This window comes from Aspergillus eucalypticola (assembly GCF_003184535.1).
Source record: "Aspergillus eucalypticola CBS 122712 chromosome Unknown BO83scaffold_1, whole genome shotgun sequence".
Taxonomy (NCBI): domain Eukaryota; kingdom Fungi; phylum Ascomycota; class Eurotiomycetes; order Eurotiales; family Aspergillaceae; genus Aspergillus; species Aspergillus eucalypticola.
In genome coordinates this window covers 1,098,683-1,125,356 of record NW_020290275.1, presented here as the reverse complement: position 1 = coordinate 1,125,356, position 26,674 = coordinate 1,098,683, and the positions used below count along the sequence as shown (strand labels likewise).

Sequence of the window (26,674 nt, the reverse complement as noted above, 5' to 3'; positions counted from 1 at the left end):
GCATGAACTCGGTCACCTGAGACGGCGTGACTTCTTCAAACTCCCCAAAAAGTACACGGTCCTCAAGCTCATTCCTATACGCTGGAACATGTTGTCCGACGGGAGTATTCGCGAATAGCATTGCCCCAGTAATGCTATCATGGATGATTTGCGACCATATGAAAATAGTGCTAGGACCCCAAATTATGTCTAGAGCAACCGCAGCCTCTTCGCAAGTAAGCAGCAAACCACGACAAATACACACATGCACCCTACGATACCAAAAAACCATCCAAGATTCTCCACATTCTGTCCAGGGACCTCCACGTTCATACCAAACAACCCAGTGACCATATGCAAGGGAACAAAGATTGTCGCCAGGATGGTCACTTTACTCAAGACTTCATTGACATCGTAACTCAACCGGATATTGTTGACGCTGAGCTGCGCCAGGAAATTCGATTGCGACCGGCCCACAATCTCATCGAAATGTGACAGACTGGTCAATGTGGTCACCAGATGGTCTTGCACGTCGCCCAGGTACACCAAAAGATCGCCATCCGGGAACATTGGATTTCTGTCCTTCGCCTGACAACGCTTGACGAAGCCATTCAAGACGTCGTATTTACCGGTCAAGCAGCGGATAAGCTGGGTGATACTCTTGCGGAGGCTGTCGAGTTGAGGAATGAGCGCCTTGACGTCGTCGACGCGGGCGATGAACACTTGATCTTCGATCGCATCGGCTTCGCGTTCTGCTGCGCGCATGTACGGTTCGAAATCATCGATGATCTCGTCACTATTGGTTAGTGTGTCAGTAGGTTCGGGGATTAGAACAAGAAATAGCAGGCGTACATAAGAGCGTAGCAGATCCAATCACTGGATACGAGATGCGTGTCCTGTGTCCGACGGATCCGGTCCCGGACTCGGGCGATGTGGTGACAACCACTGGGAGAAAAGGTCACTGTGGCATTCTTGAACACCAGAATGTAGAACCCTGAGGAGCCGGGGATAGACGATGATGGCTTGAGGCTTCGAGAACTCTTGAGGTCGTCTGTCGGAAGCAAGGTTTGGAAGGAGATCAAATAGTAGTTCCGAAATGCTTCAATCTTCTCGCGAGGTTCCCTAGTCGCAATGTCCTCTGCCGTCAGAGGGTGGATGGACAATGCCTGGCAGACAGTGCTAACCTCCTCCTCGGTGGCGTCGCAAATGTCAACCCACCATGTGTCCCGCTCCAAACCTTTGGTGTCGGCAGACAAGGTAGACTGCTCGATGAGCAGGCCCTCCCAGGTGGACGAGGTGACGACCTGTTGGGTTCGACAGGAAAAGTGGGAAAACCGGTGGAGTCCCTTCGCGTCCATTCTGTGAGTCCAGACTGAGCAACCACCTCAGGGAGGGAAAAAAAACGACACAAAGCAGATTTGATTCACGACGGGTTAAACCACAAGAAAAACGCAAAAGCCAGAAACGGGCAGAAAGGCGTACACTCAGCCCATTCTATGATATAGACGCTTGTTGACTGATCGAACAAGCAAAACGCCAAAGATCGACACGGTTTTCATCCGTGAGCGCCTGGGCCGGAACAGGTAGAAAGTGAGTGATCTATTCTGCGAGAGAAAGCTGAAAGAAACAGAACATCCACGTTGCGCAAAGCCAGGGGTCAACTGATATTTCACAGAATCCAAGCAGCAGCCTTGTAGGGCTGAGGGAGCGGGCCCCTTTCCCCTCCCGAGGAGCCAATAGTGGATCCCCCACGCAAGTTTTCCGGCTGCCCTGCCCAGTCACCCTTCACACCTGGCGCGACTTGACCCTGCCAGCCCTCCTGGTTGGCCAGCCCTCGAGGACCCCGTGGACAGCTTACGGAAAGTCGGAAGGCAGGATTTGGTAGGATCATCGGGTTCAGGCAGCATTTTTCACCACGGACCTTCCTGAATGGGACTAGACAATTCTAATTAGAGATCCAGCGTCTTTGGGGCGGTGCAACGTTTACCCACGCTGTTGTGGCTCGGACGAGACCCGTTGGAAATGACGATAGTAGGCTGCCACCTTGGCAATGGCGCAAGCAAATGAGATATAACCTTGACATAAGATCCTTGGCTTGTTTTTCCCACCTTCCAGGATCATGTCTTGATCATTTTGTTCATCATTGAACTTTGAAAGTCCTCTCCCTCAATACCACAAAGGCCCTTTGTTCGTTGAAAGAAAGAACGCCCACGACTAACCGAGATGTCCTCCACCTCCACTCTCATGTAAGCTGCAGCACGATTGCTAACTAACTTTGCTAGCGAGCTGACCTGATTTCCTACAGATCCGCAGTAGGGGTCGTGTGGAGATATGCCTGGTTTTTGGCGTTTCGTCCATTGGCCATCCTCGTGCTGACGGGTGCAACCATATCCCTTATTCGATCTGGTGTCTCACTTTGCAAGGATATTCCCTCTATGGCCTATGAGATGTAGGTATCTGCTTGACTGGAGATTGCGCTTTCAGCTAATCTTGATGCCCCAGATTCATGTGGTTCACCTCCTAATGTGATGGGAAGGGGATGTGTTAATACCTGTATTACGTACTGGAGCGAAGGTATCTTGGCGTTGATGATTTGTCATGGTTGCATTGTGTGTCTTATGAAGCGATACTTGCATTGCATATGTACATTGTATTGTGTTTTTCTGCCAGCATCTGCTGTTCAAACTATGTGTCATATTAATTGGAGTTCAGTGTTTGAAGGTAATTCAAACTGCCGTGTGCCCAAAACAAAGGACCTGTCATGTTGAGACTTGAAACATTCAATATTGAAAGCTATCAAGCCCCGAAATTCTTTGATTATCAAGCGATTTCTAAATAGAAGTCCTGTAGACCGATTTATTGATTGTATCACGACTGACAACAATGATTTGCATCGTGTGTGTCGGTTGAGGAGAACAGGGCAGGGAGAAGGCGACCGGAATTGACCGGTAATTGGAAGGGTCACATGACGCAAGTGTATTTCCAAAAATGGGTAGTCCGACAAGGTCATCAAAGAAGGTACTGGATTGTTCAATGTTGTTGAAAGCAGGGAATATGAAGAAACCGCGTGAACAAGTCTCTAGCACATAGCACAGTTCACTGGGATTGAATTCAACAGTCCGCTTGGAGATGACATACCAACTATCATTCTGGCATAAACCTTCGATATCTCTAACCTCATCACATTATCATATAATTACTGCCATGCAAACCGGTCGCTGACAGCCAAAACTGGACTTGAGAGAAGCATCCAAAACCAGCCAATCAGATGCGATGACTTTCGAAGCAAAGCGGACATAATTTCGACCAGTCATCAGTTCCCGGCGTTGAATCCGCTCAAAGTCTCAATACTATGCCTGAGGCATCAGTGCACCCCGCCATCCAATCCGAGCGAAGATCACCGATACCGCACCACCATCAATTCAACAATAACAACAACACCACCACTATGGATAGCCTCAACTTCCCCACCGAAGGCCGCACCTTCCTGGAACCCCATCTCCCACCCAAAGATGGCAACCCATCATCGTCATCGCTCCCCTTCACCACCCTCACCTTCGCCACATCCCTCGACTCACAATTAGCTCTAGCCCCGGGCACGCGGACCGTACTGTCCGGACCGCAATCCAAAGCTATGACGCACTATCTACGCTCGCGCCATGACGCTATTCTTATCGGCGTAGGCACCGCCGTGGCCGATAATCCCGGCCTGAACTGTCGATTGGCAGGGGTAGGCGGATACGGCTCCGAAGGTTTGGCGGGCCAACCCCGACCAATCATTATTGACCCCTCAGCCAGATGGGAGTTTACGGCGCAGTCAAAGATCTTTGAGCTAGCGAGGAATGGACGCGGCAGGGCTCCGTTTATCGTTACGGCTGCGGAGACGGTGCCTTCTGCGGCTCAAAAGGAGGTTCTGGAGGGTCATGGGGGAAAGTTCATTGCGTTGCCAATGGGGCTGGGTTCGGATGGTGCGCATCGAATTGATTGGACTGCGTTGTTGGAGTGTCTTGTGCGGGAGGGACTAAAGAGTGTGATGATTGAAGGGGGTGGTTCAATCATCAACTCATTGCTTGAGCCGGGATGTCAGTCGTTGTTGGATTCGGTGATTGTTACGATTGCTCCGACATGGTTGGGCCAAGGGGGCGTGGTGGTTTCACCAAAGAGGAGGGTCGAGGGGGGTGTGATTGTTCCGGCTTCGAGGCTGACCGGCGTGAAGTGGTATCCGCTTGGGGAGGATGTGGTGCTTTGTGGCAGGATTAAGGGTTCTGAGTAGGGGTGGTTGGGTTCGTCATAACGCAGATTTCTCCATTCAGGATAAAATAGATGGTTCAGTTATGATGCTTTAGTTTTGTTCGGACTCTGCCGTTATAAGCATCTTCACTGTATTCAGTATAATATCCAGGCAGTTGAAGATATTCGTCTCCCCCAAGAAGTTTTCTCTGCTGGAAGGCCTCGAACCTCAAAGTACAGGTTTTTGGCAATCCTACATCACGAAAGGGTGTTGTTAACGCGGATACCTAATGCCATAGTAAATGCTCATGATAGAAAAGTAAAGGAGAGCAACAAGCATGGTATATATGTAAGGTATGCGGCTCCTTGACGGCACTAACGACAGGAAAGCGGGAATGCATTTCCGGGCCAATTTAATGGACCTGCCGCCGGGTCCCGCATATATTTTTGACGTGTCGAATCTGAGAGCGCTTTTCTGACTACGCCGGGGAAGGAGCGTCTTCAAGAATTCATTCTATCGGTCTCAGGGCGATGTATCCATGGCGCAGATTACGGTTGAGTAATGGCCACCTTTTTAATGACTTCAAATCCTTACCAATACCTCTGCGAGGGTGTCACCGGAGCTATGGTTGGTCATTGCTTTAACTAGATGCACAGTTATATCCTCTACACAATCCATGTCAGTCGTCCCTCTGTTATAGATGTAGGAGTGGTGCTGCAATGGAGACAGATATGTTCCGTACCATCAGCCGTGATCCTTGGCTTTGTGCCCAGTAATCATAGAAAATAACTTTGCGGCACAGCACGTATCCTTACAAGAAAAGTTTATTGGCCGGCCCATTATAGAGAAAGAGGTTATAACCGTGAATGACTACCTTTTCGGCCTGGTGGGACTGACCTACGTGGATTCTTCCTCTCAAAATCTTGCTTTCTTTTCGGAGTCTTCCACAGCGCACTTTTCAGTGATGAAGTTCTTATTTCTGTGGCGTCTGGCCCAAAGAATACAGATTCTCACTTTTCCAGCATGTGACGACTGAAGTACTCCACAAAATCAACAAGCCGTTTGTAAGATCCTGGAACACGCCAGAAAATTTCGAAAAGCACCGGTTCGCAAAACGGTTCATTAGTAGGCTGGCTGGTACAGGATCAGATTTTACATCTTACTGGATGGTAAGCAGAATATCCTCAAACCTACTAATCTCGCAGAATAATGCTATAATCGGGGATTTTCCAAGATCCCAAAAGAATTACTGAAAACACAAAACCATGGTACCTTTATAAGGTGCTGTTATCCTATAGATGATTGAGCACATCTTGATATATCGCCACATGCCCATAAGTACTACGAAATCGGAAACGCAAGCATCAAATCGATCGCCACGATGTCCGACTTTTCTCTTATGGAAGATGTCTGGAATGAGATTTGCGGGTATCTCGAGACCGGAGACCTCAACAGCATTTCCTTGACATCCCGCACACTGAATCGTGTTGCCACTCGCTATCTCTATCGAAAGATTCAATGGGATTGGAATGGCAATATGTCTCGATACCGAATCATGTCGCTGTGGACAACTCTTGTCCGAAATAAGGACACACGCAGCCGCCTGTGTGGCTTAATCCGAGAGGTGCACTTACTGGGGCGCAGTCCTCCCCAAAAGACTCAGCTCATTGGGAGTCCTGGGATCCAAGGGTGCAGTCCTGACCTGACCTATATCACTAAGACTGATAAAATGCCGTTTTACCAGGAAATCGACTATCTTCAATATATTGTGGGTTGTATCATAGAAAGCCCGAAGGACCGTGCAGATTGGCGCAGGTCCATTGCAGCACGAAACGTCTACGCCATGGTGGCCCTCCTCCTACCTTTTCTCTATAATTTAAGGTCTCTCAAGCTCGATTACACCTTCCTTGTTAACGGCGGACTTCCTGGAGTGATAATTGAACGCCTCACTTCTGGTGCGAATATATGTTCCGCAGAGTTGCGAAACAACTTTGACCACCTCGAAGAAATCGATTACGGAACCAACGCACTACAAAACAATCTTCCACGTTTGCGTGATAACACACGCGTTCCGTTTGGTTTTTCATCACAAGTGATCCCAATATTTCGGTTACAAAAGATCAAGCACCTCAAGGTCTGGCTACATAGCCATCATGGTCTTCGGCTGTGGCGGGTTCCAGGTATTCAAACGGACTACACGGCACTCAAAACCCTTATCCTGGACCAAGTTTCAATCATGGACTGCGCGCTCTTCAAAATTTTACAAAGAATGAAAAACCTTCGCACTCTTCACCTTGGTATGGACAACGAAGAGAGCAGTTCTTTGTATCATGTTGTACCCTCTTACGATGATGGAGAATGCATTTTGAATGGACTGGAAGCATTATATGAGTGTCTGGAGCACCTCTCAATCAGCTTCTCTAGCACACCAACAGACCTGGAGACTGCCAGTGACACCCACATATGGGGTCCTTTATTCAGATCTATGATGCCTGAATTCTTTCAGGGTTTTACTCGGCTCAAAACACTCGAATTACCGGTCGAGCTGCTTAATGGATTCGAGGATATAAAAGTGCCTTGTATAAATCGAGGTTTACCAGTAACACTGGAAAGGCTTGGCCTACGGTGGGACTTCCAATATGTGGGAAGGGCAGAGGGGTTGACCTCCTATACAGTGCGCGTTCTCCGGGATGTGTTGGCGGATTTCCTTCGGTTGTCGGACCGTCATCGGCGGGTGCCTCTATTGCAGGAAGTGATTATCCGTCTGTTCATCAGCGATGACGAGCTTGATATCACTGTGAAGGAATGTGATGACTTGATTGAGGAATTCAACATGTATGTTGGAGTTCGCTTTGACCATATGCGACCAGGACTCTGGACAAACGGACCTTGATGGTCGATTATATGTCACTGGATATAGGCCTTTGATAACGTCTATGGAATCAATCCAATGAAAGCCATATACACAGCCACCTCCTTAATTCCCCCTCCCGATTTTTGATATTCAAATACGTCCTTTATACCAGGGATGCTGGGCGCTTTTTGTTCTCCTGATTGTCGCCAGAATGGAAGACACAAATGTCATCAAAAGTACATCTTTTTACAACATTTATGTACTACACGATACAAACAAGAATCAAATCATCTACATACACCTACGAAACTCTCATCGTGATGCAACATTTTGTTCATGATTCAAGGTGCACCAATAATTACCTCCTTTCACCAGAGACTTCCAAAATGACTACAAATTTATTAATCAGTGAGTAAAAGGATTGTTGGAATATGAAATCCCTGATAAACATCGCATTGTGTTTGGTCCCATCAGCAAAGCTCATCGCATCATGAGATGTCCAAAGATCGACTTATTGCTGCCGACCCAAGATTATGTATCGAGCAAGGCAATCTCATTCATCTTCCTACTACAGTTATTCACCACCAGAATCCTTAGCAAACAATGAAATAAACTCAGAAACCCTGCAAATCACCACATCGCACATGCCTTCACCTGCAGCCTCGTATCTCGCTCAGCCAGTCAGCATAGCCACATCCTACACTCCGAGTCACGCAAACACGAGACGAGGCGGAGTTATCCGCATGACTACGCCCATCAGCAGCCTCGCGCAACATAAACAAGGCTGAGGCTCTACGCACAATTTTTTATAACGAACTCTGTCCCTACTCAATTCACCGTGCTACAAGACATTTCACCTTTCTACTTTATACAAAGAACTAAAGACATATATATCATTCCAGCGTTAGACGAGGCATCTTCCGATTCATTAAACTCTACACTCCACATAACCAACCTCAACCATAACATAAATACCACCCGCTGTCTCCCCAAATTTTTCAAAATTGAAGACAATGTGCTTCACCTCATACTCTGACGAACCCGCTTCCCCGTACCGTCTTCGACCCACAACCACGTATCGACCCGGTCAGGGAACATCCTGGTCCCGATATCCAAGAAGAACAAGGAGGCGAGGCGGACGATACTATGGAGGAGGCTATGTTCCTGGCGCAGCTTGTGGCGGAGGGGGAAGTGGGCCAGGCTGTGGTGGTGGTGGAGGAGGCGGCGGAGGGGGAGGCTGCGGAGGAGGTGGAGGGGGAAGCTGAAGATGTGTCTGGATGATGTTATTCATTTTGCTTGGGTAGTTGTTTTTCTGTTCCGTTGGGCTACAGGAAAGACTTTGTAATTGGCTTGAGGGGGTAGATGTTTGGCTAGACGGTTTTCAACATATTAAGGGTTAATATTGTGGTATTGATATGAGATATAATCTATCTTTATTTCACGTTTTCCATTAGTCTATACCAAGACATTAAATGAATGCATCATACGCGCTAAAACAAAGGGACTCGGCTGGAACAAATATACACAAGTAGTAATCATTGAGTAGTCAGTGTGCTTATGAGATATATGCTAGTGTATTTGGATTTCAAAATTTCACTGCAATGGACAACCGAGCAATTTGAGCTCGCTCGGAAATCGGAATGGAAGCACACCCTGGGAGCCTCATTAGCAACCACAACATTGTCAAAACCCCACTCACTGCCTAGCAAAATTTCATTTCCAGAATATTCTCATTATTATTAAAGTAAACACGAAATCGTATCCTCTTATCAAAACCACCAATAAGTACTCAAATGCATACTCACTCGGAAAGAAGCAATGTCCTGTCGACAAACACCGCCGTTACCCGCGAAATATCCGTCAATACCCCTAATAGCACGCTTGTCCAACGCACATGATGCACAAGGGGCAATTTATCCGGACCCTGAATAGATTAACTCATTTCTGGCGCATTATCAAGATCCATGTGTAGCTTCCAATTAGACCAAAAGCGTAGATCAGACGCCCTTTCCAAGACATGTCGGAACACCTTCGGAACCAATTCCGGTGCCAACCCCACCGGCCTCGGCTTATCGATAAAAGAAATCCAGATCCTCATTCCTGCCTCCTCCGAACTCTCCGCTGAAGTTCATTTCAGTTCTCCCATTCCACTTCCTCAATCCCTCCTTGGATTACCCCTGGGACTCTCATATCTATTCAATGGATCGCGAACAATTTCGGGAAGCCGCCCACTCGGCCATTGACGACAGTTAGTCCCTGTGCCCAATCCCTGCACCCCGCACTTCTCCAATCCCCGCTCGGATCACCACAAAAAAGCACACACGGAGAGAGAGACACAGCTAACCACCCCAAAAACAACAGTAATCAACTACTTCGATGACCTTCCGAACCAGCGCGTCCTTCCCACCATCGAACCAGGCTACCTCCGTCCCCTAATCCCATCCTCTCCCCCCGAGAACCCCGAACCATGGAGCGCCATCCAATCGGACATTGAAACCAAGATTAAGCCGGGCATCACGCACTGGCAATCCCCCAACTTCATGGCCTTCTTCCCCGCAGGCGTCACCTACCCCAGCATTCTAGGTGAAATGTACAGCGCAGCCTTCACAGCCCCCGCATTCAACTGGCTCTGCTCCCCGGCGTGCACGGAACTTGAGACCATCGTGATGGACTGGCTCGCTCAGGCGCTTGCATTGCCGGAATGCTTCCTCAGCACGTCAGAGAACCGCGGAGGAGGTGTGATCCAGGTTACGGCGAGTGACACGGTCGCGACAATGATGATTGCTGCGAGGGAAAGGCGCGTGACTGAGATTGTGGTCAGTGAGGGGTTCAAGCCTGATACGGTGGAGTATGAGGATCGGATGATGGAGTTGAGGAGTCGATTGGTAGCATTGGCTAGTAACCAGGCGCATAGCAGTACGGCGAAGGGAGCGTTGTTGGCGGGAACGAGGTTTAGAAGTGTCGAGGCGAGGTTGGAGGATAACTTGGAGATGACTGGGGAGAGGTTGAGGGATGTTTTGGAGGGGTTGGATCGGAATAACCTGACGCCTTATTTCATTACCTTGGGTCTTGGTACGACGAATTCGTGTGCCGTTGATCGGTTCAGAGAGATCAAGGCTGTATTGGCCGAGAAGGAGCATTGGAAGAGGATTTGGGTCCATATTGATGCTGCTTATGCGGGTGCGGCGCTGGTCGCGGATGAGTGGCAGTATCTTTCCAAGGAGTTTGCCGAGGGAGTCGACAGCTTCAATTTGAATATGCACAAGTGGCTGTTGGTTAACTTTGATGCTAGGTTTGTCCTTTCCCAGTTCTTTTACGGCACTTCAAGTTGCTAACCGGAATAGTTGCCTCTTCATTCGCAACCGCGAAGATCTCACCAACGCCCTCGACATTACCCCTGCCTACCTGCGCAACCACTACTCCGACTCCGGCAAGGTGACAGACTACCGTAACTGGAGCATGTCTCTGGGCCGTCGGTTCCGCGCCTTGAAGATCTGGTTTGTCATGCGCAGCTACGGTCTCACCGGCATGAAGGACTACATCCGCAAGTCCATCGGACTGGGAGAGACCTTTGCGGGTCTAGTCCGTAGTCGGGCTGATCTGTTTGAGATCATCACCACTCCTGCATTCGGGTTGACTGTGTTCCGGATCAAGAGCCCCAAGTCGGGGACGACGATGGTGGAAGCTGAGAATGGGGTTGTTGTTGCACAGCCGGATGAGGCTGCGAACGAGCTGACCAAGGAGGTGTATGAACTGGTTAACTCTCGGGGAGAAATCTTCATTACTTCGACCGTTATCTGTAAGGTTTATGCTATTCGGGTTGTGAGTACGAACCCGGCGGCCGAGGAGAAGTATGTTAGAAGGGCATTTGAGATTTTGGTGGAGACGGCGGAGGAGGTCATTAAGCGGGGGTAGGTGTTGGATACTCTTTTCTAGATGTTGTAAATGTCTTTGATTTTGGCTGTAGATATGATATATGATGTTTCATTCAGATAGTACTTTATTGAAATTGAGGTGGAAGTGAGTTCATGATGAGCGCGTTCAAATTATCTGGCCATGTTGTTGGCTTGACAGTTTGATGATCATGCTCATCTACGATATTTCCAATGTAATATACATTGTTAGACGAGATAATACAGAGAAGCTCTCCGGTCTCCGGGGTTCTTACCAGGATAGGGGACACATTTTTGGGGCCATAGCATCTGGCAAGGTACGTCTCTCCGAATTCAGTTTCAAACCATCTTTCTAGGTCTGCGGGCCGGTTTTGCCATCCCTCTGGAATTCCGAGTGGGGTTTCAGTAGTCTAAATTGAGCATCAATCAATATGTCTTGTTGGGCGAGGCTTGGCTGTACATTATCTCAACTTCCGGGGAGCTCCATCTCCATGACTTCGAGGGAAACTCGCTCGTAAAGGGGGTTGGCGGAGTTTCGGATTGGCATGTCTATTATGACGGTAACCGTGTCTGAGAGAACTGTTTTCTGGAAATCCAAATGAACTCGGCAACTGAACCAACAGTATGAAGAAAGACACATTTCAATGGAGTGGAACTGCAGATGAAGTCTCAGCCAAGTAGATACGCCATCTAATTATGCGAATGGTCCGAGGGTACGACCCGGGAGAGTCAGTCCTTAGTTTCTTAGATGTAGGATTATAATGACTGTCAAATCCCCTGCCAATTTCTTTGACATAAAGAAGTACATCAAGCTAAACATTGAACTTCACTTGTTACAAAGACATTTATTATCCCCAAAGCAGAGAAACCGCGAATGGCCGCCCACTCACGCAAGAAAGAAGTCATAATGATAAAGTCATTGTAAAGCAGTGACGAAGCCACACTATACATGCAATGGAAGATCCCACTGCAGACCGTACATTACATCGAATGACTACCATTTTTCGCAAGGGAAACGACGCACCAACCACAATCCCTCAAAGCCATCTGCAGATCACATAAATACTCAACACCTCTTCAGAAACCCAGTCTTGGTCACCACGTTTCATCTATCACCCCCTATTCTTCCTTGCCTTTGTAATGCGCACGGTCAGAGAAGGAAAACCCCATGCCATGCATTACCAGTACTATAGAGTAGAAGACCAGCATGGATGTCTCCGAATCATACCTCCCTGGAAGAAAGATATATAGATAATACCTGTACCTCATGAACAGGGGGATGTATCGACTGCCAGCCCTAGTTCCAACACCTGTCACTGCCAGCATCACTATATAAACGTCATTTGTCAACACACGCAAAATTTGAGAAAGAACAAGCCATTTGTCGATTGTCTATTCAAGATGCACCACGTCGAAGAACCAATCGCTCAGATGGAGGACTTTAACATGCTCAGTGATAGTGATATGGATGTGGTTGATGGGTTGGTGCCAGTCTTCGCCGCCTGTGGCTTCATCCCTACCTCCAACCCCGATGATTCCAAGGAGAATATACCCCCTCCAGCAGAGGATGAAGGTACCATCGACGACGATGCTACCGATGTGGCTACCGAGGTAGCTACCGAGGTTGATCTCAACGAAGTCATGGAGGACTTGGACATCGATCATGACTATGAGGCGTCCGAGAGTGGGGATGATAGCGAGTACAGTGAGGAGGATATGGACCTTGCGGATGGTGATAGTGAGCAAGGTGTCGACAGTGACTGGGGGGATGATGAAGAACGGAGAGAAGGTGAAGATGAAGAAGATGAAGACTATGATCCTGAAAACGTGCCCATCAAGAAATCTAGTATTGATCGCATCATAGACACCTTCAATCATCTGTATGATAGTGACGCACGTCTATCTTCTTCTCATCATAATGAGGATGATAGCATGGAAGATCTGGTCTACGGGGATACCGAAAGCGATGAGTCTGGATCAGCTAAGTCTCATGATGGAGACATGGAGGACACCCCAACTGACGACCAGGGTGAGCCTGGCTGTTGCATTCCCTCGCAAATGGATATGTCAGACGATGATGATGAGAGTGAATCTGAGGATGATTCTGAAGACGACGATGAAGACGACGACACTGTGTGGTTCCCTAAATTCCGCTTTCTAGCAAGAGCCAACTATATGGAAGGGTACAATGAGAAGCAGGGAATTATTCATGATCTACGCCCATCAAACCAACCGTACTCGAAATATCCAACGGCGAAACTACATGTATTGATTGAAATCACCACTTACGATCCACCTACCCGAATTCGCGTCCCCGTGAAGCCACTAGTCCTTTCATCCAGGGTCTTCTCCAGAATCTTCGGATATGAAGAAACCGGAGATGCACAGCCCAATAAGCAGGCTCTCTGGGACGAGGATGAGCTTATCTGGTACGAAAATCTGTCGTTCGATTGGCCCAATCCCGCAGCTATGCTATGGGTTCTGCAGACCCTGACCAGGGGATGGGTCGATTGGACAGAACCTGTTGAGCTTGCGCTTATCAGGGACATCGCTGTTATTGTGAATAGATTCGAGCTACGAGACGCCATGGAGCGCTTTTCAGCTGTCTGGCTGGGACACGTCTGTGTGGGACCGGATAGACACGTGCCCTCACACAAAGAGCTAGTGGACTGGGTGTTGTTCATTACTTGGGTATTTCAGTCTGGATCCGGACGGGATTTCCGACATGCTACGCGTGGTGTGATTATGGATTACACGTTCAAGTCCAAGCCAAAAAACGGACTTCTGCCCAGGGATATGTATGAAGCTATTTATCAGGCTCGAGTGGATCTGTACCGGAGCTTGGGGATTATTATTCGGAAACACTGGAATTCCATGGCTGAGAACAACCAGAAGGGTTTTGGGACTCCCTGCGAGCATCAATCAATGTATCCTTGGCTATCTATTCTCAAGGTAACGGATAACCCAAGCAAATACAAGGCGTCTCTGAGTCGCGTTCATCAGGAGATGAAATCGATGGTGATGAACAAATTTGTACTCGAGCCTTCAGCCTGTGCGTGGTGTGAAAGGACAGTGAAAACCCTGCAAGCCTGCGAGGATGAGATGCGACGGATATTGGGGATCGACTGTGATGGTAATCAGGTTCATAAGTCCGATTGCTCCGAAAGACCGTGTTTGCATTGCCCGCAGTTCAACTTCTGGCGAGTGTCCTGGCCTTGTCTAGATTGGCTGGGATGCGAGTCGGATGAAAGGCCGTGCACGAGGATGCATGGGTTAGCGATGAGATGAATTATATAGGTAGAGGGTCCTTTTACCCTGTGCTATACACGGTAGTGTACTTACAGGTGGAGATTTGGTCTCTGTTTAGGTTTTATGCACTCGGGGCAATTTCCCCGCACTTACGCCATGACAGCATTATTAATGCAACTGTATCACATCAGCAACAACTAGCAACATAACTATTATTTCTCCTTCTCTTTTGCTCACTCCCTTTGCCTGTTTCTTCAATACACAAGCACTAGTGTAACTCATCTTCCGCTCCCCCATAACCATGCCCCTCGCTAGAGCAACCTTCAACGACATCGTCCTCGCCGAATCCCCCACCTGGGAGACCGTCGAAGGGAACATCTACGTAAGCCCCCAAACCACATAGCCTATATACCCAAACAGACTTACCACAATATCCAGTTCCCACCCACCGCAATCAAAGATAAATCGCTCTTCGTTCCGATCGACAAAGTGACATATTGTCCGTGGAAAGGAGATGCATCATATTATTCTCTTGTGATTGGGCGTTAGAATCTCCCTCCATCTCTTCGTTTGTTCAAACTGCTCCCCACGGAGACAGAGTGATTATATCGTTGTTAACAGTTTGATATCTAGCTACGTCAATCCCCGGTGCAGCGTGGTATTATCCCAACCCATATGACGCTGCAAGCAATATCAAGGACCATGTAGCGTTTTGTATGTTTGACCTATTAATTGTTTCTAGGCTAGTGGAAGTTGTGAAGTCAGCTAACAGCGCACGGGTTCAGACACGACAGAGAGTATCAAAGTGACCGTGGAATGAAAGCATAGTGGAGCTTGATGTGGTGAATGGCATGTTTGTAGTAAGCATGGATGATTGATACAGAAGTACTAGTTTGATATAACATTCACATTCAATACCCGAGTACATCTATCCTAGTACGAAAGAAACAAGCACCCGTCACTCACTACTCCATTTCTTCACAAGGCCATACTTCTCCTTCAAAAGTCGAATGGCGGCCTCCGCCAACTTTCCAATCTTCCCAATCTTCGCAATCTAACCATGCTAATATCCCAATTGAGATCGCCTCGCAACCCGCGCTGTATCTCCACCGCCATAAGGGAGTCAATCGGCATCTCTACAATATCCTCCGCGGACATCTTAGCAGCCCGCGGCATATGTCGCGCCAGGTGCTTGCTCAATTCGTTAAGTCAGATTGTTCTCCACATTGGGCTCAAGGAGCATGGCCGGCTTCTGCTCGATCCACCGCAGGAGCTCCTCGAAGGCTGCCCCACCAGCAATTGTTCTTTGTCCTTCCTTTAGCTCGATATTGGTATAGAGGGAGAATCGCGGGTCGGAAGGCGGCCACACTGTCCGGACAGTAGGGTCGCTCGTGGGGCGGGTGTTTCCAAGGCCGACAATACAGGCGTCTGACGTTATCCCCAGGGAGGTGGTGGACCGCTTCGTGGAGCTCCTGGAACATGAGTATGGATGCTGCGCCGTGGATAATGACAGTCACTTCCTGCTGCAGTCTATCTCAATCGGCTTTCTTCAATCCCAGGTGTGACTCGGTGGTATCGCCGATGAGGCAGAGCACTTTGCCGGAGTCGAAGATCTCTTTCACCTGTTCCGGCATTGATGCCTCCCATTTCTCCATGGCCTGTTGCAAAGAGTGGCGACACAGTACGTAAACTTTTTGGTGGGCAGCTGCACGGCCAATTTGTATAGGATACATCCTCCAAGATTGCCAGTGGCTCCAGTCAGGAAGACCACTTGATCGCGATACCAGTTGACATGGTCAAGACGGAGGAGATCGTCAGCCATACTCGTCCTGGACTGTCCGGATATTGGAATGCAACGCTGCTCAACGACCCTTTCGGTATAGCTAGAGGTGTATTCATTCCCATCATGATCCCCAAGACATGCGACGTAAGGGCCACTGTCGTGCTGCAAGGGATACTAGCGGACTGACCCTTGTCGCAGGTCTCCATGAAGTTTAGTAGCCTACCCCGGGCATTCTTGCTTTCTTGAGAAATGTACCCGAGTAAGGACAGCGTGTTTACCTACACGTTTCTTCCCCGCCCTCAAGATCTCTCTATGAAGATCCCCAAAGAGGCCCGACACGTATGAAAATCACTTCCTAATGAATTGTCACCTCATGCATAAATAACGCGGACAAGCAGTAGTAGCAGCAGCATGCAATGGAATGCCCTTTACCTGGGCTTCCCATGTCTCATCTTGACTTTTTGGCGTCCGATACATTGACATCAAGATGAGTCATTTCATGATTGCAGCTGGTCGCAATAAGTTGAGGAATTAAGGAAGTTAAACGTTGAAACCTTCTTCTCTTAGTTTTTGTTTCTCTTCGTACTGGATACCGTGTTCACCACCCAACCACTCAGGCATTGCCTTTCGGCCACCCACACAGCGCATAACAAGATCAGAGTATAGACCGCAACACAGTAATGACACCACCGATAGACATTTCCGACGTTAACGGCCCCTGATGGTCGGATTAAATTGCTAAGAGCGCAAGAGCTGCATGACGGACGAAGTAGGTGTATCACTGACCTGGACGGATTTTCCTCCTGCTGCCGGCCTTCTATAAGAACGCTGCTGGTTCTCTTAACTAGGCCGTGGAGACATCCGAGTTTGACCTCTGCTAACCCTGTCGACCTCTTTCTGTTCATTGGCTCAGACGATTCGGGGTTTATTTCCCGGAGTAATCCGGCCGTACGAACGAGAATGCCGTATACCATCGGGAATGCTGGAGTCCTGTCCATGGTTGTTCATGGCCCCCCTGTCTAGCAGTAGGGGTATGTTAGTAGTAATGCTCAAACTACAGAGCCAATAAGTATATATCTTTCCCTCCCTCCCTTTTCACAGAGCCAACGCCCCATGCAAACACCTCATATTCATTACCCTGTCAACAGAACCGACAAAAAGCATCATGCGCCTCCTCAATTTTGCCCCATTTCTGTGTCTGCTTGGGTCCACCCAGGCCCTATCATTAGGCCAACGCTGTCTAGAAGCACTCAATACCATGAGCACCGTTCCCGGCCAATACATCGCAACCATCGAGCGGGAAACATGCAGTTGGGGTTGCAAACCTCGGCCAGAAGAATGGGATACGGCGTTCGAAGGGGTCATCCAAAAGGTTGTCGAAGATGGGGCGCGATACACTGGCATTGACGACCCCAAGGCGCAGGATGCTTTCGCAAGCTACCTGAACGACGTCTTCCAAGATATCAACAGCAAATGTGGTGATCGCCTCGGCGATGACAATCTGTGCAGCGATTCTCCCCAAACGGCGGCGCTGAAGCAATGCGTCGATGATAACGCCAAGTGGGCGGCAACAACAGCTGCCTTGCGGCTTGTGGGCTATTTGTCCGAGGACAGGTGCGAGAAGGTATCGGACTACTTCAAGAGTGAGCAGCTGTGGAACAAGGATTTGCCGAACAGGTCTCAGGTCTATGTTCAGAACTGTTAGGGGGTATAGAGTCTGGCTGAAACGATAGAAGTTTATATCTATGGTCCACGGAGGAAAGAGGAATTGTCGCTTTCCGATGGGGTCAGACAAGAGACGGATGATCTGGCTGAAATGAAAGGAATAACTCGTGACGGATAATGGAAGAGCCATGTCAGAATGAACCTTTCGGTATCAATTTTCGCGGTGATCAGTAGGCCATGGTGGTGGGAGGAAACGGGATCCACGGCAGGTATTTGCGAAGATTTAGCCAGGCGTCTATATACTATTGAGATGGCAAGGGCTTCAAGTAGAGGTCTGCAAGCTTGTATCTCTTAAAGACGGCGTAGCATTGTGTAAATGCAAACCTTACTTGCATGCTGGAACAAAGTGATATGATCGGATATACTCTGGAGTATTACTGAGATTGTCTGGAATTGAACAGATCACCCCCGAGATAACTCTGGGTCTGTCAGCTCATTCAACAGTTCCGTCCAGTCGGCAGTGTCCAGGGCTAGGTCGTTTCCTGTCTCAAGCATTTCGGTCCAGATGTCCTCTAACTGCCTTTCTTGGGTAACATTGTCACTAGTGGCAGCTGGGAGATGTGGCGGGACATTGCTAAAATCAGTTCTGAGAGGTTGGGTATAAGCCTGTGTGTGACCCGGATGAGAACGCGCTGCGTCATTCCCATGTGGAACAACAGGGGCGCTCTCATCACTCCGCTGCAGCTTTCCAGTCCTCCAATGCTTTTGTAGTACACCCATCATGGCATTTATTCCTTCCCTGACCAGGGCAGAGGACTCTTGTGCCTTGCTCAGCATGCGGCAGGCCTCTAGCACTTCTTCCTTGCGCTTCTCGGCGAGTATATCGTCCCAGTTGAAGCACACGTCCAGTAATAGTATTACGGCGGCAGCGAATACATGATGCATAACTGACCAGACAACAGAGTTGGGTGGGGTATAGTTTGGTTCGTTTCCGTCCATGATCCTCTTAATCTCGAGCACCTTTCGGGCGGATTGTAGACAAATAACATGAGAATAGGAGTACGCTGGCTCACGGGCCCCTCTGATGAAGAAGTCACGATGTAGGCGGCACAAACGCGAGAAGAAGCCCTGTTGCAGGAGACAGCCTTGCCAGGCAATGGTCGGGCGCTCTTCGTAAAGCGAAGCGAAACGTCGTCGAGATGACGGGTCCAGGCGGAAGAAACCAGGTATTTCCGCCACAGCTTGATGGAACTTTCGGTCTAGCTCGAGGACTTTTTCGTATTGTGGCTCCAAGCCATGCAGGTGCTCGTAGGATGTTGCATCAACTATCTCTCGGCAGACAGACGCTAGTTTCAGACGTTGAAGGAAGAAGGACATGTCTGTTGGTGTGGAACTTGGCAGTGATACCATTTCGCGACACATTGCTTTGTCATCTATATTTAAGGGTTGGTTGACGTTCATGTGGCGCGGCTGGATGAGATACGTCCACTCTTGAGGACCAGGGAGGAAGCCCAGTAGCCTGCAACGTTTAGTGAGCGCTTGGCATTCACAGAGCTCTGGATAGTTATTACCAGTCAAAAGACGTCAGATCCCACCAAATCCGTCTCTTGAGTTCCAGATCTACTGAATCGTAATCAACTCCCTCTCTCTCATTCCGAGACCGTGGAGAGTCAATGCAATGGAGCATAAGACTCTTTGCTTGGCTGACGATAGCGCCGTGCACAAAGAGACCGCTCACAGACGGTGGAATGTTCCAGTTGGAGACATTATGCATGACTACCATGGTAGCCTGTAAGCCCACGAGCGTCGGAGATAGCGAGTAATGGCTCTGGATTAACGCGGCACCAGTAAGGAAGGCAAAGTCTCGGCTTCGACCTTCTACATCGGCAGATGCCACCACAGTTTGCTGCAGACATAGAGAGCTGGCTAGGATGCCGAAAAGCAGCGCCAAGTGGCTGAGATCTACGGGAGCACCCCTTTCGATGCAACAGTAGATCCCATCTATTTGGTCCTCCACGCACTTGGGAACAAGTATATGGTAGAGATAGTCGACGTAGCGATGATAATATCGAAAGAGATCCAAAGCCTCCGACTTCGCGGGGATAAAGTCAGTCAATTTAATCGACGCCGGATTCTCGTTAATGGCGGACCGATTCATGTATGGCATTGATAGCAGGGGTCTTGCTGTCTCCTGGTTCACGCTTAAGTTGCGCCCTCTTACCGAATCGTCTAGTTCATCTCGAAACCATTTCGGGGTTGCTGTTGGCACCCGGTCAGCCATGGGGATGTTCTCCAGCCAGACCGCTGTGAGTAGCGACTCCCGATTGCTTGGCCGCAATGGAGCTTCAGTAGGTCCAGTAGAAACATTTTCGGCTCCCGGAGGCACACTTGAGTTACTCGCAGGTGGTGTCTGCATTGCGCCAGCCGGTGATGAGTTCGGGACCCTTGTGACCTCTGGTCTTCCATAACGGCATGCCAACCGGCGCGCGGAGCAACTGCTGCATGGCTGCTGACGATCGCATTTAATCTTCTTCTGTCGACAAGAGTCGCAAGACACTGGGTCCTGCCTGGGAGCGCGTCTGGAGGTATGCGCAAATTGTAATGCAGCCTTGCGCTTCATGATGAGATCAGATGAGATGCCGAGTTGATGACTTGACCGGAGGCGATTAATTGACCGAATCACGTGAGTGTCTATCTCCGCTTTAGCAAACAGTCATTTCACTCCTACACTACAATGTTGTAGAGAGCAATGATGTTCCGTGATGCTGATAGAATTGTTGTCGGTTGTTTCTGCAGTGTGGATTGTTGGTCGTGATGGCCCGCCGCCGCCGCCCGGAAGCTCCGCGGACAGTCCGAGCCTCCATCAAGCTTTATACATACTATCGCAACACCATGAACCATGTCCCCGGAGGCTCCGGGGCTTACAACTTTGATCTGTATCACTTGTCACTGTATGAAAATGATATATATGCGCTCGGAGGCTCTGCTTCAACATGTTCTATCAACCCCAAATAACATTGAGCCTCACTAGACACCATATCTTCAGCTTCACCTTGTCAAACCTAACTAGCAACCATGGCTCACCCTAACGATGCCCCTTCCACCAAAACACCCTCCGAGTACACGTACCTCCCCCATACCCCCAACAAGAAACATATCACTAACTACACCAGACCCCTTGCCATAATGACCCTCCTCGGCTCATTCTGCGGCATGTTCTGCACCGTCGGCTTCGTGAACTCCTTCGGCCTCTTTCTCGAGTACTACAAAAAAGACCAACTCTCCAACCAACCCGAATCGACCATCGCATGGATAGCCTCAATCGACATCTTCTTCATCTTCGGGGTGTCTGTCGTATCTGGCCCTCTTCTCGACACACTCGGGCCACGAGTGCGTATTCACCCCATGCATATCCACACTATACTAACTAATAAACGATGCAGCTCCTCCTCTGCATCGGCTCCCTCGGCACCATCTTCTCCATAATGATGACCTCCCTCTGCAAACAACTCTACCAATTCATTCTCGCCCAAGGCATCCTCCTGGGCATCTCCCTATCCCTACTCACCTGTCCCATGATCGCCCTCGTCGGCCAACACATCAAGATCAAGCGCGGCGCAGCAGTCGGCATCGTCATCGGGGGATCCTCCCTCGGCGGCGTCCTCTGGCCGATTATCGTTAATGAACTACTCAAGAAACCGAAAATCGGGTTCGGATGGACCATGCGCATCGTGGGATTCATCATGTTGCCGCTACTCACAGTGACGTGTATTTGTTGTAGGCCTGCTGCACCACCACCACCATCACCTTCTCAACAATCACAGGCGCACCCAGAACCAGCATCAGGAAAACCCTCACCCCAACATTCTTCTCCCTCCCCAAAAGAATCAGAATCAAATACAACCCCCCTCCTCAAAAACCCAACCCTCCACCTAACCTGCCTCTCCTTCTTCATCATCTACTTCGGAATGTTCTCACCCTTCTTCTACGTCTCCAGCTACGGCGTCGCGAAGGGCTTTTCCTCCTCGTTTTCATTCTATACGATCTCAATGCTGAACGGCGCGTCCCTCTTCGGGAGAATCATCGGGGGCATGCTAGCTGACAAGTACGGACGGTTTAATGTCTGTATCGTGTTTACGATCCTCTCCGGGGTGATTTGTCTCTGTTGGACGAAGGCGACGAGTGTGGCAGGGTTGGTAGTGTTTGCGGTGGCGTATGGGTTTGCTTCGGGGGTTGAGTTCTTCCCCTATCTTTGAGTTGGGTATGGATATGAGGGCTAATGATGGATGTGTGTAGGCTATTCTCTCCCTCCAGCAAGCATGTGCATTGCAGCTTGCTACGCCGAAGACGGTGGGGTTGGCGGTGGGGGTTGTTATGGGGGCTACTGCTTTGAGGTATGTATCTACTAGTATTTCATACTATGGTGGTGGTGGTGGTGCTTGGGCTAACGGTATCCTGGGATGGGAATATAGTGCTATGGCTGGGATACCTATCTCCGGAGCGCTTGTGCAAAAGTATGGGTTTCTTGCGCTGTCGGTATACGCCGGGGTGAGCCTGTTGGTGGGTGGGGTGTTGTTGGGTGTGGCGAGGGGGAAGCAGAGGTTGGAATTCTGGGCTGTTGTTTGAATTCTTACATACTGGGGGGTGTGTTGAGTGATAGATGGGATGTCGTGTTGGTTCAGTTGTTGGTTATGGTATGCCGAGTAGGCTAGAGGGTGATGACTGTTTTATAGAATGTATTTCATATTTAAATCCGCTAATCTTGTATTAGCGCTAGCTAATTAGTCTCTCTTCTCCACTCATCTGCTACGCTACAACTAACATCCCCTAGGAAGAAGTGTACTCCCCCTTCGCATCCGACTAAACCCACCACCACCACTATAACCCGCTCCCTGTCCCAATCCTCTCTTCGCAAAGCCCCTCCATATCTCACATCGGTTCTTTCCCCCAGTCAAGACAATATCTGCGTCGAGGATCGCATCTCTCGCTTGCACGAAGTTCGGATTACATGGTTGTCTTCATTCAAATATTAGTCAAGATCCGACGGAGACTCTGGAGGTAGAAAAACAGCTAATTTGTGGACCACTTACAGCGCCATCCCATCCACCACCAACTTCATCATCAAGTACTTCCCGTCTGTCGGCACTCCGTCTCTGAACACCGGTCTGGGACCATCATTCTTCCCGTACTTGTCGATGAGATTCCACATCACCTCGTATAGCATAGTCGCCCAGACGGTTCCGATAGCGTGTACACCATTCATGGTATTCACGCTCGTGTAGTTCAAAGGATTCTCGGCGAATGAAGTGGAGTAGGGATAGTCGCGGACACCGCGTTTATCGTTATCCGCCCAGGCGCCCATAGTGTAGGACGTCCTGCGTGTATCATTGGGTCTGATTCGAATGGCCGTGGCCATAAAGTCGCCCCAGCCTTCGCCCATACCGCCCGATTCGAGGGTGTTGAGACATCCGGCGTTGTGAGAGCCGCCGGTGAGGCGGTTCGATACTGAACGGTTAGACTGGGTTGGTTAATTGGTAATGGGAGAGGGGGCTTACCACCGTGAGTGTATTCGTGAATTACGATGCCCGCGTCGAAACTTCCATCCCGCGACGGGGTGGATTCGATCCAGATGTACATGCGCATACGGCCGGGGATACCGTCGGGTGGAGTGGCAAAGTTTGCGTTGCTGTATCCGGAGCCGTCTTGTGCGTTGAGGATCACGTAGTCTTTGTCGCGGCCGCCGCGGCCGCTGTTGTTCCATTGGAAGTTGCCGGCGAATTCGGTGAAGCCTAGTGTGTAGAGGAGGTCGTGGTAGGTGTTTGCCGTATAGAAGAGTTGGACGATGGAAGCGTTGATGTATGATCGGGGTGGGGACATGTTGGGGGAGTAGGGCCATTGGAAGTTCAAGTCTGGGTTGGAGGGGCGTAGGTTGTAGAGATAGGAGTCACCGCCGGTGGGATTCCAGTGCGCGATGGCGTTGTTGCCTCTCGTGGTGGTGTAGTTGTTTTGTCCGTCGCTGACCCAGGTGTATTCGGATGCGGATAGGTCCCAGGGATTGGCGAGGATGGCGCGATGTCCTTCTGTTGGGTCGTTGGTGCCCCAGGGACTGTTTCTTAGCTTGGCTTTTTGGTTGGTAGGGTCACTTACTAGACTTGATATGTCGCGTCTGCTACGTAGTCGACTACGCCATGGACAGTGGTGGTTTCTGCATCAATGTAGGTCAGTAGCCAGTGCTCGTACATGTCCGTTTCTATCCTCCATGTGAGTGCCAGAGTCCCATCTGGCTTGACGAGGTAGACTAGTTTAGCTGTAGGGTCAGATACTGCACCCACTGCCTGTCTGAAGGTGTACTTGTTTTGTCCGTCAGCAGCTTCTGTAGAAACATTGTCAATAGTGAGTGGAAGCTGTAAAACATCTCTTGCTCCTCTAAGAGCAGCTACGGGACTTGACAGGTTTGGGTTGTCCAGGTAGCTGCTCGGCAACGCGCCTGTATAGAATGAATGTCCGAAAGATAGAAGCTGTCCGTCTCTTTCAATCTGTAACAGTGAGCTTCCCCTCACCAGAGTGAATGAGGAGCATACATTAACATTACAGTCCGCATTGTCAATGTCAATACCATGAGCCGTTTGGCGAAAGTATACATGCGCAACACCATTATCGCCAACATAGTGGTCATCGACGAGACGGAAGCTTGCTCCAGGAACTATGGTTTGAACCAGTCGAGCTGCTGTATTGGTATAGTGCTCATCGGCGGACACTGTTACTGATTGGTTTGCGTTCACATCGATTGAGTTGACATATTCTGTGTTAGAGGTCAAACGAAGGGAGTTCAGATCCAAAGGTGCTGGAGTTGAGGCCGCAGCATATGCCAGAATGGCCAAAGGCAATGGCCTTCTGCTGAAGTGCAGTCCATGCATGTTTGCCAATGGGTGGATGGAATGAAAGATGATTTAGGATCATTGATAGACTAGAACATGGTTTATCTATTTTGCCAGTTTTCTCAGGTACTATAAGAGCAGTCAGTACAGCCATAGCTACCCCTATCCTTCCCATTTCCCCATAGCATCCCCTATCAAGAAAAGCTACTGTCCGACGTTGCATGGCTGTCCAACGATGGCGATGTACAACCTCACCTCCTCCGATATCATTGGCCTATCGATGACTGACCTCCCGGGTTGTCTCACAAGCTAGCTTGCAGAATGTTAAGGGATCCCATAAAAAGCTACTCTATAAGCAACAATAGATCAAATCCAGTCCGTATAATACTAAAGAAGTGCTGGTAGTACGCATCCTAGGGACGGAAGATCGTCCCGCTGTGAGACAAGACCGACTTCCCATAATTGGCCGGCACTAGTCAGCCACCTTTATACTAACGGAATCACCAATTGCCACGCAGATTACCGCCATTGTCTCCCATCGGAGATAGAGAGCTCCGCTGAGGAATCATTTAGATGGATATTGTACGTTGCAAAGCAGCGGCTTTGGCAAGGAGATATATCGGCGTCTGCCGATGTCCAAGGGTATTCATTGTTGATATTAGGTATGCCCGCATGATGTGAATTATATTTTAGCAGACTGCTCCAATTTCCGCGCCCGATCCTTTGCAATATCGCACATGGCCTGTAAAATACCCATTGTCAGCACTGTTCGGTGGTTGGGTGGACAGCCACCTCACCTGTATGATCTCCTCCACTTCGCGATCCGCATCACCCCGGTCGATCCTCTCACGCATCTCCTCCATGATGACATCCCTGTTGCGACCGTTGACAAAAGTACTATGCCACGGAGATATGTCAGACCGACACAAGTCATTGGGTGATTGACAACATACACAAATCGCAAGCCGGGGAACTTTTCCTCATATTCCGCATTCATGCGCTTCAGCTTCTCCGCTTGTTCCTCTGCTCCGGTGTTCAGGTTTGCTTGTTCCTTCTTGCTCATTTCACTCAAGTGCTCTGTCGGGGCTCCCTTGGGCTGTCCCAGGCGAGGATGCGACCCCAGAATCCCCACCAGGATATCGCGATCTTTAGACGAGTTGGCAGCGGACAGAGCGGACATGCGACCGCCAACAGCATCGATCAGCGTGGAATAGGATGAGAATGTCTGGTTTGCGAGAACGGGAGCCATGAGGGTGTGCAGCTCCGGCGACGACTCGAACAGGGTATCCAGGACGCGGAATTGCTGCTCCTGCGGGAGTGATGTAATAGACGACGGAGCGGGGAGATCGGAGGACATGATGGCGGGGAGGGGGGCGGGGAGGAGATTAATTGACAAGGACTATGAGCTGAAGCTGATGTTTTCGAGTAAAAGTAACTTGATCAATTTCCATTTGTTTTAGAAAAGCAACGGTGATAGTTAAAGTGGGGGTAGTTGGATATATGCTGCTTGGATGAGTCCCCGCATCGGCAGCCTCCGAGCGATGAAGAGGCAGCGGGACGGAGACCTCCAGATGCGGACAGTTCATCCACCCCCATACCCCCATCACAATTGTGAATGAGATCCATCTCAATTGCAACGAGGAATCAGTATTCACAGAAATTTGGACTAAGACTGAAGGTGCACGGACAAGAGCTGTGGGAGCTAGAGCTAGAGCTTGAGCTTCTCATCAGCATCCGTTAAAATGATTACATTGCAGACTGACGACACGGTCGGACATGCTCAGAATATCCGCAGGGGTTCTAGATCCCTGACCTTCCATATTCCCTAGCGAGTAAAATGGGGAATCTGGGGAGGGGGAGAACGATGACAAAGAATCGGATTGTCCATCGATAGGGGCCATGTAAGGTAGGATAAAGTTTAAGTGGGCAACCAGATAGACTCCAAGGAGAATTTCTCAGTGATAGAGAGATAGATATTGGGGGCCTGGATAATTAGCAGTGGACGATCGCATGGCTATCCTGACCGATTTTGAGCCTAGCCGATATGTACTAGTACTATGTAACACCATACCGTCGTGTATGACCTTGGTATTCTATCGGTAAAGTAAGTAACCGTTCGCACGGCCCTGGCAGCGACCAGGA

General features: G+C 49.4%; 13 protein-coding genes across 13 annotated transcripts; 8 read left to right on the top strand and 5 right to left on the bottom strand.

Annotated features, from left to right (window-relative positions):
- Positions 1-26: 26 nt before the first annotated feature.
- BO83DRAFT_8924 (magnesium transporter CorA family protein) lies at positions 27-1,628 on the bottom strand. The gene is made up of 3 exons (XM_025537692.1): positions 1,462-1,628; positions 832-1,351; positions 27-775 (listed from the first exon to the last, which is right to left on the bottom strand). Exons 2-3 carry the CDS (start codon positions 1,335-1,337, stop codon positions 190-192), a joined length of 1,092 nt encoding a protein of 363 aa, XP_025393397.1. The 5' UTR covers positions 1,338-1,351; positions 1,462-1,628; the 3' UTR covers positions 27-189.
- A 574-nt stretch (positions 1,629-2,202) lies between these two features.
- BO83DRAFT_422418 (uncharacterized protein) lies at positions 2,203-2,503 on the top strand (the record flags this gene model as incomplete). The annotated part of the gene is made up of 3 exons (XM_025535039.1): positions 2,203-2,225; positions 2,285-2,428; positions 2,482-2,503. 3 exons carry the CDS (start codon positions 2,203-2,205, stop codon positions 2,501-2,503), a joined length of 189 nt encoding a protein of 62 aa, XP_025393396.1.
- Positions 2,504-3,427: 924 nt separating this feature from the next.
- On the top strand, positions 3,428-4,252 carry BO83DRAFT_302283 (RibD family protein; the record flags this gene model as incomplete). The annotated part of the gene is made up of 1 exon (XM_025527144.1): positions 3,428-4,252. One exon carries the CDS (start codon positions 3,428-3,430, stop codon positions 4,250-4,252), a length of 825 nt encoding a protein of 274 aa, XP_025393395.1.
- A 1,339-nt stretch (positions 4,253-5,591) lies between these two features.
- BO83DRAFT_328768 (uncharacterized protein) lies at positions 5,592-8,512 on the top strand (the record flags this gene model as incomplete). Its single annotated transcript, XM_025528172.1, has 2 exons — positions 5,592-7,045; positions 8,156-8,512. The coding sequence occupies 2 exons, from the start codon at positions 5,592-5,594 to the stop codon at positions 8,343-8,345; spliced, it is 1,644 nt and encodes a 547-aa protein (XP_025393394.1). The 3' UTR covers positions 8,346-8,512.
- A 639-nt stretch (positions 8,513-9,151) lies between these two features.
- BO83DRAFT_374224 (putative aromatic-L-amino-acid decarboxylase) lies at positions 9,152-11,026 on the top strand. Its single transcript, XM_025530142.1, has 3 exons — positions 9,152-9,312; positions 9,426-10,356; positions 10,409-11,026. Exons 1-3 carry the CDS (start codon positions 9,264-9,266, stop codon positions 10,977-10,979), a joined length of 1,551 nt encoding a protein of 516 aa, XP_025393393.1. The 5' UTR covers positions 9,152-9,263; the 3' UTR covers positions 10,980-11,026.
- Positions 11,027-12,358: 1,332 nt separating this feature from the next.
- On the top strand, positions 12,359-14,292 carry BO83DRAFT_443240 (uncharacterized protein; the record flags this gene model as incomplete). Its single annotated transcript, XM_025536431.1, has 1 exon — positions 12,359-14,292. One exon carries the CDS (start codon positions 12,359-12,361, stop codon positions 14,243-14,245), a length of 1,887 nt encoding a protein of 628 aa, XP_025393392.1. The 3' UTR covers positions 14,246-14,292.
- Positions 14,293-14,415: 123 nt separating this feature from the next.
- Positions 14,416-15,151, top strand: BO83DRAFT_8854 (DUF427 domain-containing protein). Its single transcript, XM_025537684.1, has 4 exons — positions 14,416-14,588; positions 14,645-14,750; positions 14,840-14,920; positions 14,992-15,151. The coding sequence occupies exons 1-4, from the start codon at positions 14,508-14,510 to the stop codon at positions 15,024-15,026; spliced, it is 303 nt and encodes a 100-aa protein (XP_025393391.1). The 5' UTR covers positions 14,416-14,507; the 3' UTR covers positions 15,027-15,151.
- Positions 15,152-16,394: 1,243 nt separating this feature from the next.
- BO83DRAFT_8848 (uncharacterized protein) lies at positions 16,395-17,108 on the bottom strand. Its single transcript, XM_025537682.1, has one exon. The coding sequence runs from the start codon at positions 16,985-16,987 to the stop codon at positions 16,553-16,555; it is 435 nt and encodes a 144-aa protein (XP_025393390.1). The 5' UTR covers positions 16,988-17,108; the 3' UTR covers positions 16,395-16,552.
- Positions 16,829-17,694, top strand: BO83DRAFT_433406 (uncharacterized protein; the record flags this gene model as incomplete). Its single annotated transcript, XM_025535681.1, has 1 exon — positions 16,829-17,694. Exon 1 carries the CDS (start codon positions 17,155-17,157, stop codon positions 17,692-17,694), a length of 540 nt encoding a protein of 179 aa, XP_025393389.1. The 5' UTR covers positions 16,829-17,154.
- A 253-nt stretch (positions 17,695-17,947) lies between these two features.
- BO83DRAFT_404775 (C6 zinc finger domain protein) lies at positions 17,948-20,274 on the bottom strand (the record flags this gene model as incomplete). The annotated part of the gene is made up of 2 exons (XM_025533745.1): positions 17,948-19,173; positions 19,226-20,274. 2 exons carry the CDS (start codon positions 20,272-20,274, stop codon positions 18,117-18,119), a joined length of 2,106 nt encoding a protein of 701 aa, XP_025393388.1. The 3' UTR covers positions 17,948-18,116.
- A 455-nt stretch (positions 20,275-20,729) lies between these two features.
- Positions 20,730-22,318, top strand: BO83DRAFT_443224 (putative MFS monocarboxylate transporter; the record flags this gene model as incomplete). The annotated part of the gene is made up of 5 exons (XM_025536430.1): positions 20,730-20,779; positions 20,828-21,044; positions 21,098-21,886; positions 21,951-22,048; positions 22,127-22,318. The coding sequence occupies 5 exons, from the start codon at positions 20,730-20,732 to the stop codon at positions 22,278-22,280; spliced, it is 1,308 nt and encodes a 435-aa protein (XP_025393387.1). The 3' UTR covers positions 22,281-22,318.
- Positions 22,319-22,471: 153 nt separating this feature from the next.
- BO83DRAFT_404774 (extracellular metalloproteinase) lies at positions 22,472-24,571 on the bottom strand (the record flags this gene model as incomplete). Its single annotated transcript, XM_025533744.1, has 5 exons — positions 22,472-22,670; positions 22,745-23,159; positions 23,210-23,760; positions 23,802-24,190; positions 24,236-24,571. 5 exons carry the CDS (start codon positions 24,569-24,571, stop codon positions 22,472-22,474), a joined length of 1,890 nt encoding a protein of 629 aa, XP_025393386.1.
- Positions 24,572-24,892: 321 nt separating this feature from the next.
- Positions 24,893-26,074, bottom strand: BO83DRAFT_8825 (2-oxo-4-hydroxy-4-carboxy-5-ureidoimidazoline decarboxylase). The gene is made up of 3 exons (XM_025537676.1): positions 25,486-26,074; positions 25,330-25,429; positions 24,893-25,274 (listed from the first exon to the last, which is right to left on the bottom strand). Exons 1-3 carry the CDS (start codon positions 25,887-25,889, stop codon positions 25,215-25,217), a joined length of 564 nt encoding a protein of 187 aa, XP_025393385.1. The 5' UTR covers positions 25,890-26,074; the 3' UTR covers positions 24,893-25,214.
- Positions 26,075-26,674: the final 600 nt, after the last annotated feature.

What these genes read in the sequence shown, in the direction of transcription:
- BO83DRAFT_8924 (XM_025537692.1), bottom strand. Translation starts at nt 1,337, where the DNA reads ATGGACGCGAAGGGACTCCACCGGTTTTCCCACTTTTCCTGTCGAACC. An exon ending in TGGATCTGCTACGCTCTTAT is followed by an intron (nt 776 to 831) that starts GTACGCCTGCTA and finishes ACTAACCAATAG; the next exon opens with TGACGAGATCATCGATGATT.
- BO83DRAFT_374224 (XM_025530142.1), top strand. Translation starts at nt 9,264, where the DNA reads ATGGATCGCGAACAATTTCGGGAAGCCGCCCACTCGGCCATTGACGAC. An exon ending in CCACTCGGCCATTGACGACA is followed by an intron (nt 9,313 to 9,425) that starts GTTAGTCCCTGT and finishes CAAAAACAACAG; the next exon opens with TAATCAACTACTTCGATGAC. An exon ending in TTGGTTAACTTTGATGCTAG is followed by an intron (nt 10,357 to 10,408) that starts GTTTGTCCTTTC and finishes TAACCGGAATAG; the next exon opens with TTGCCTCTTCATTCGCAACC.
- BO83DRAFT_8854 (XM_025537684.1), top strand. Translation starts at nt 14,508, where the DNA reads ATGCCCCTCGCTAGAGCAACCTTCAACGACATCGTCCTCGCCGAATCC. An exon ending in CCGTCGAAGGGAACATCTAC is followed by an intron (nt 14,589 to 14,644) that starts GTAAGCCCCCAA and finishes CACAATATCCAG; the next exon opens with TTCCCACCCACCGCAATCAA. An exon ending in CAAGGACCATGTAGCGTTTT is followed by an intron (nt 14,921 to 14,991) that starts GTATGTTTGACC and finishes GCACGGGTTCAG; the next exon opens with ACACGACAGAGAGTATCAAA.
- BO83DRAFT_8848 (XM_025537682.1), bottom strand. Translation starts at nt 16,987, where the DNA reads ATGGACAGGACTCCAGCATTCCCGATGGTATACGGCATTCTCGTTCGT.
- BO83DRAFT_8825 (XM_025537676.1), bottom strand. Translation starts at nt 25,889, where the DNA reads ATGTCCTCCGATCTCCCCGCTCCGTCGTCTATTACATCACTCCCGCAG. An exon ending in TTCCCCGGCTTGCGATTTGT is followed by an intron (nt 25,430 to 25,485) that starts GTATGTTGTCAA and finishes TCCGTGGCATAG; the next exon opens with TACTTTTGTCAACGGTCGCA. An exon ending in AAGTGGAGGAGATCATACAG is followed by an intron (nt 25,275 to 25,329) that starts GTGAGGTGGCTG and finishes GGTATTTTACAG; the next exon opens with GCCATGTGCGATATTGCAAA.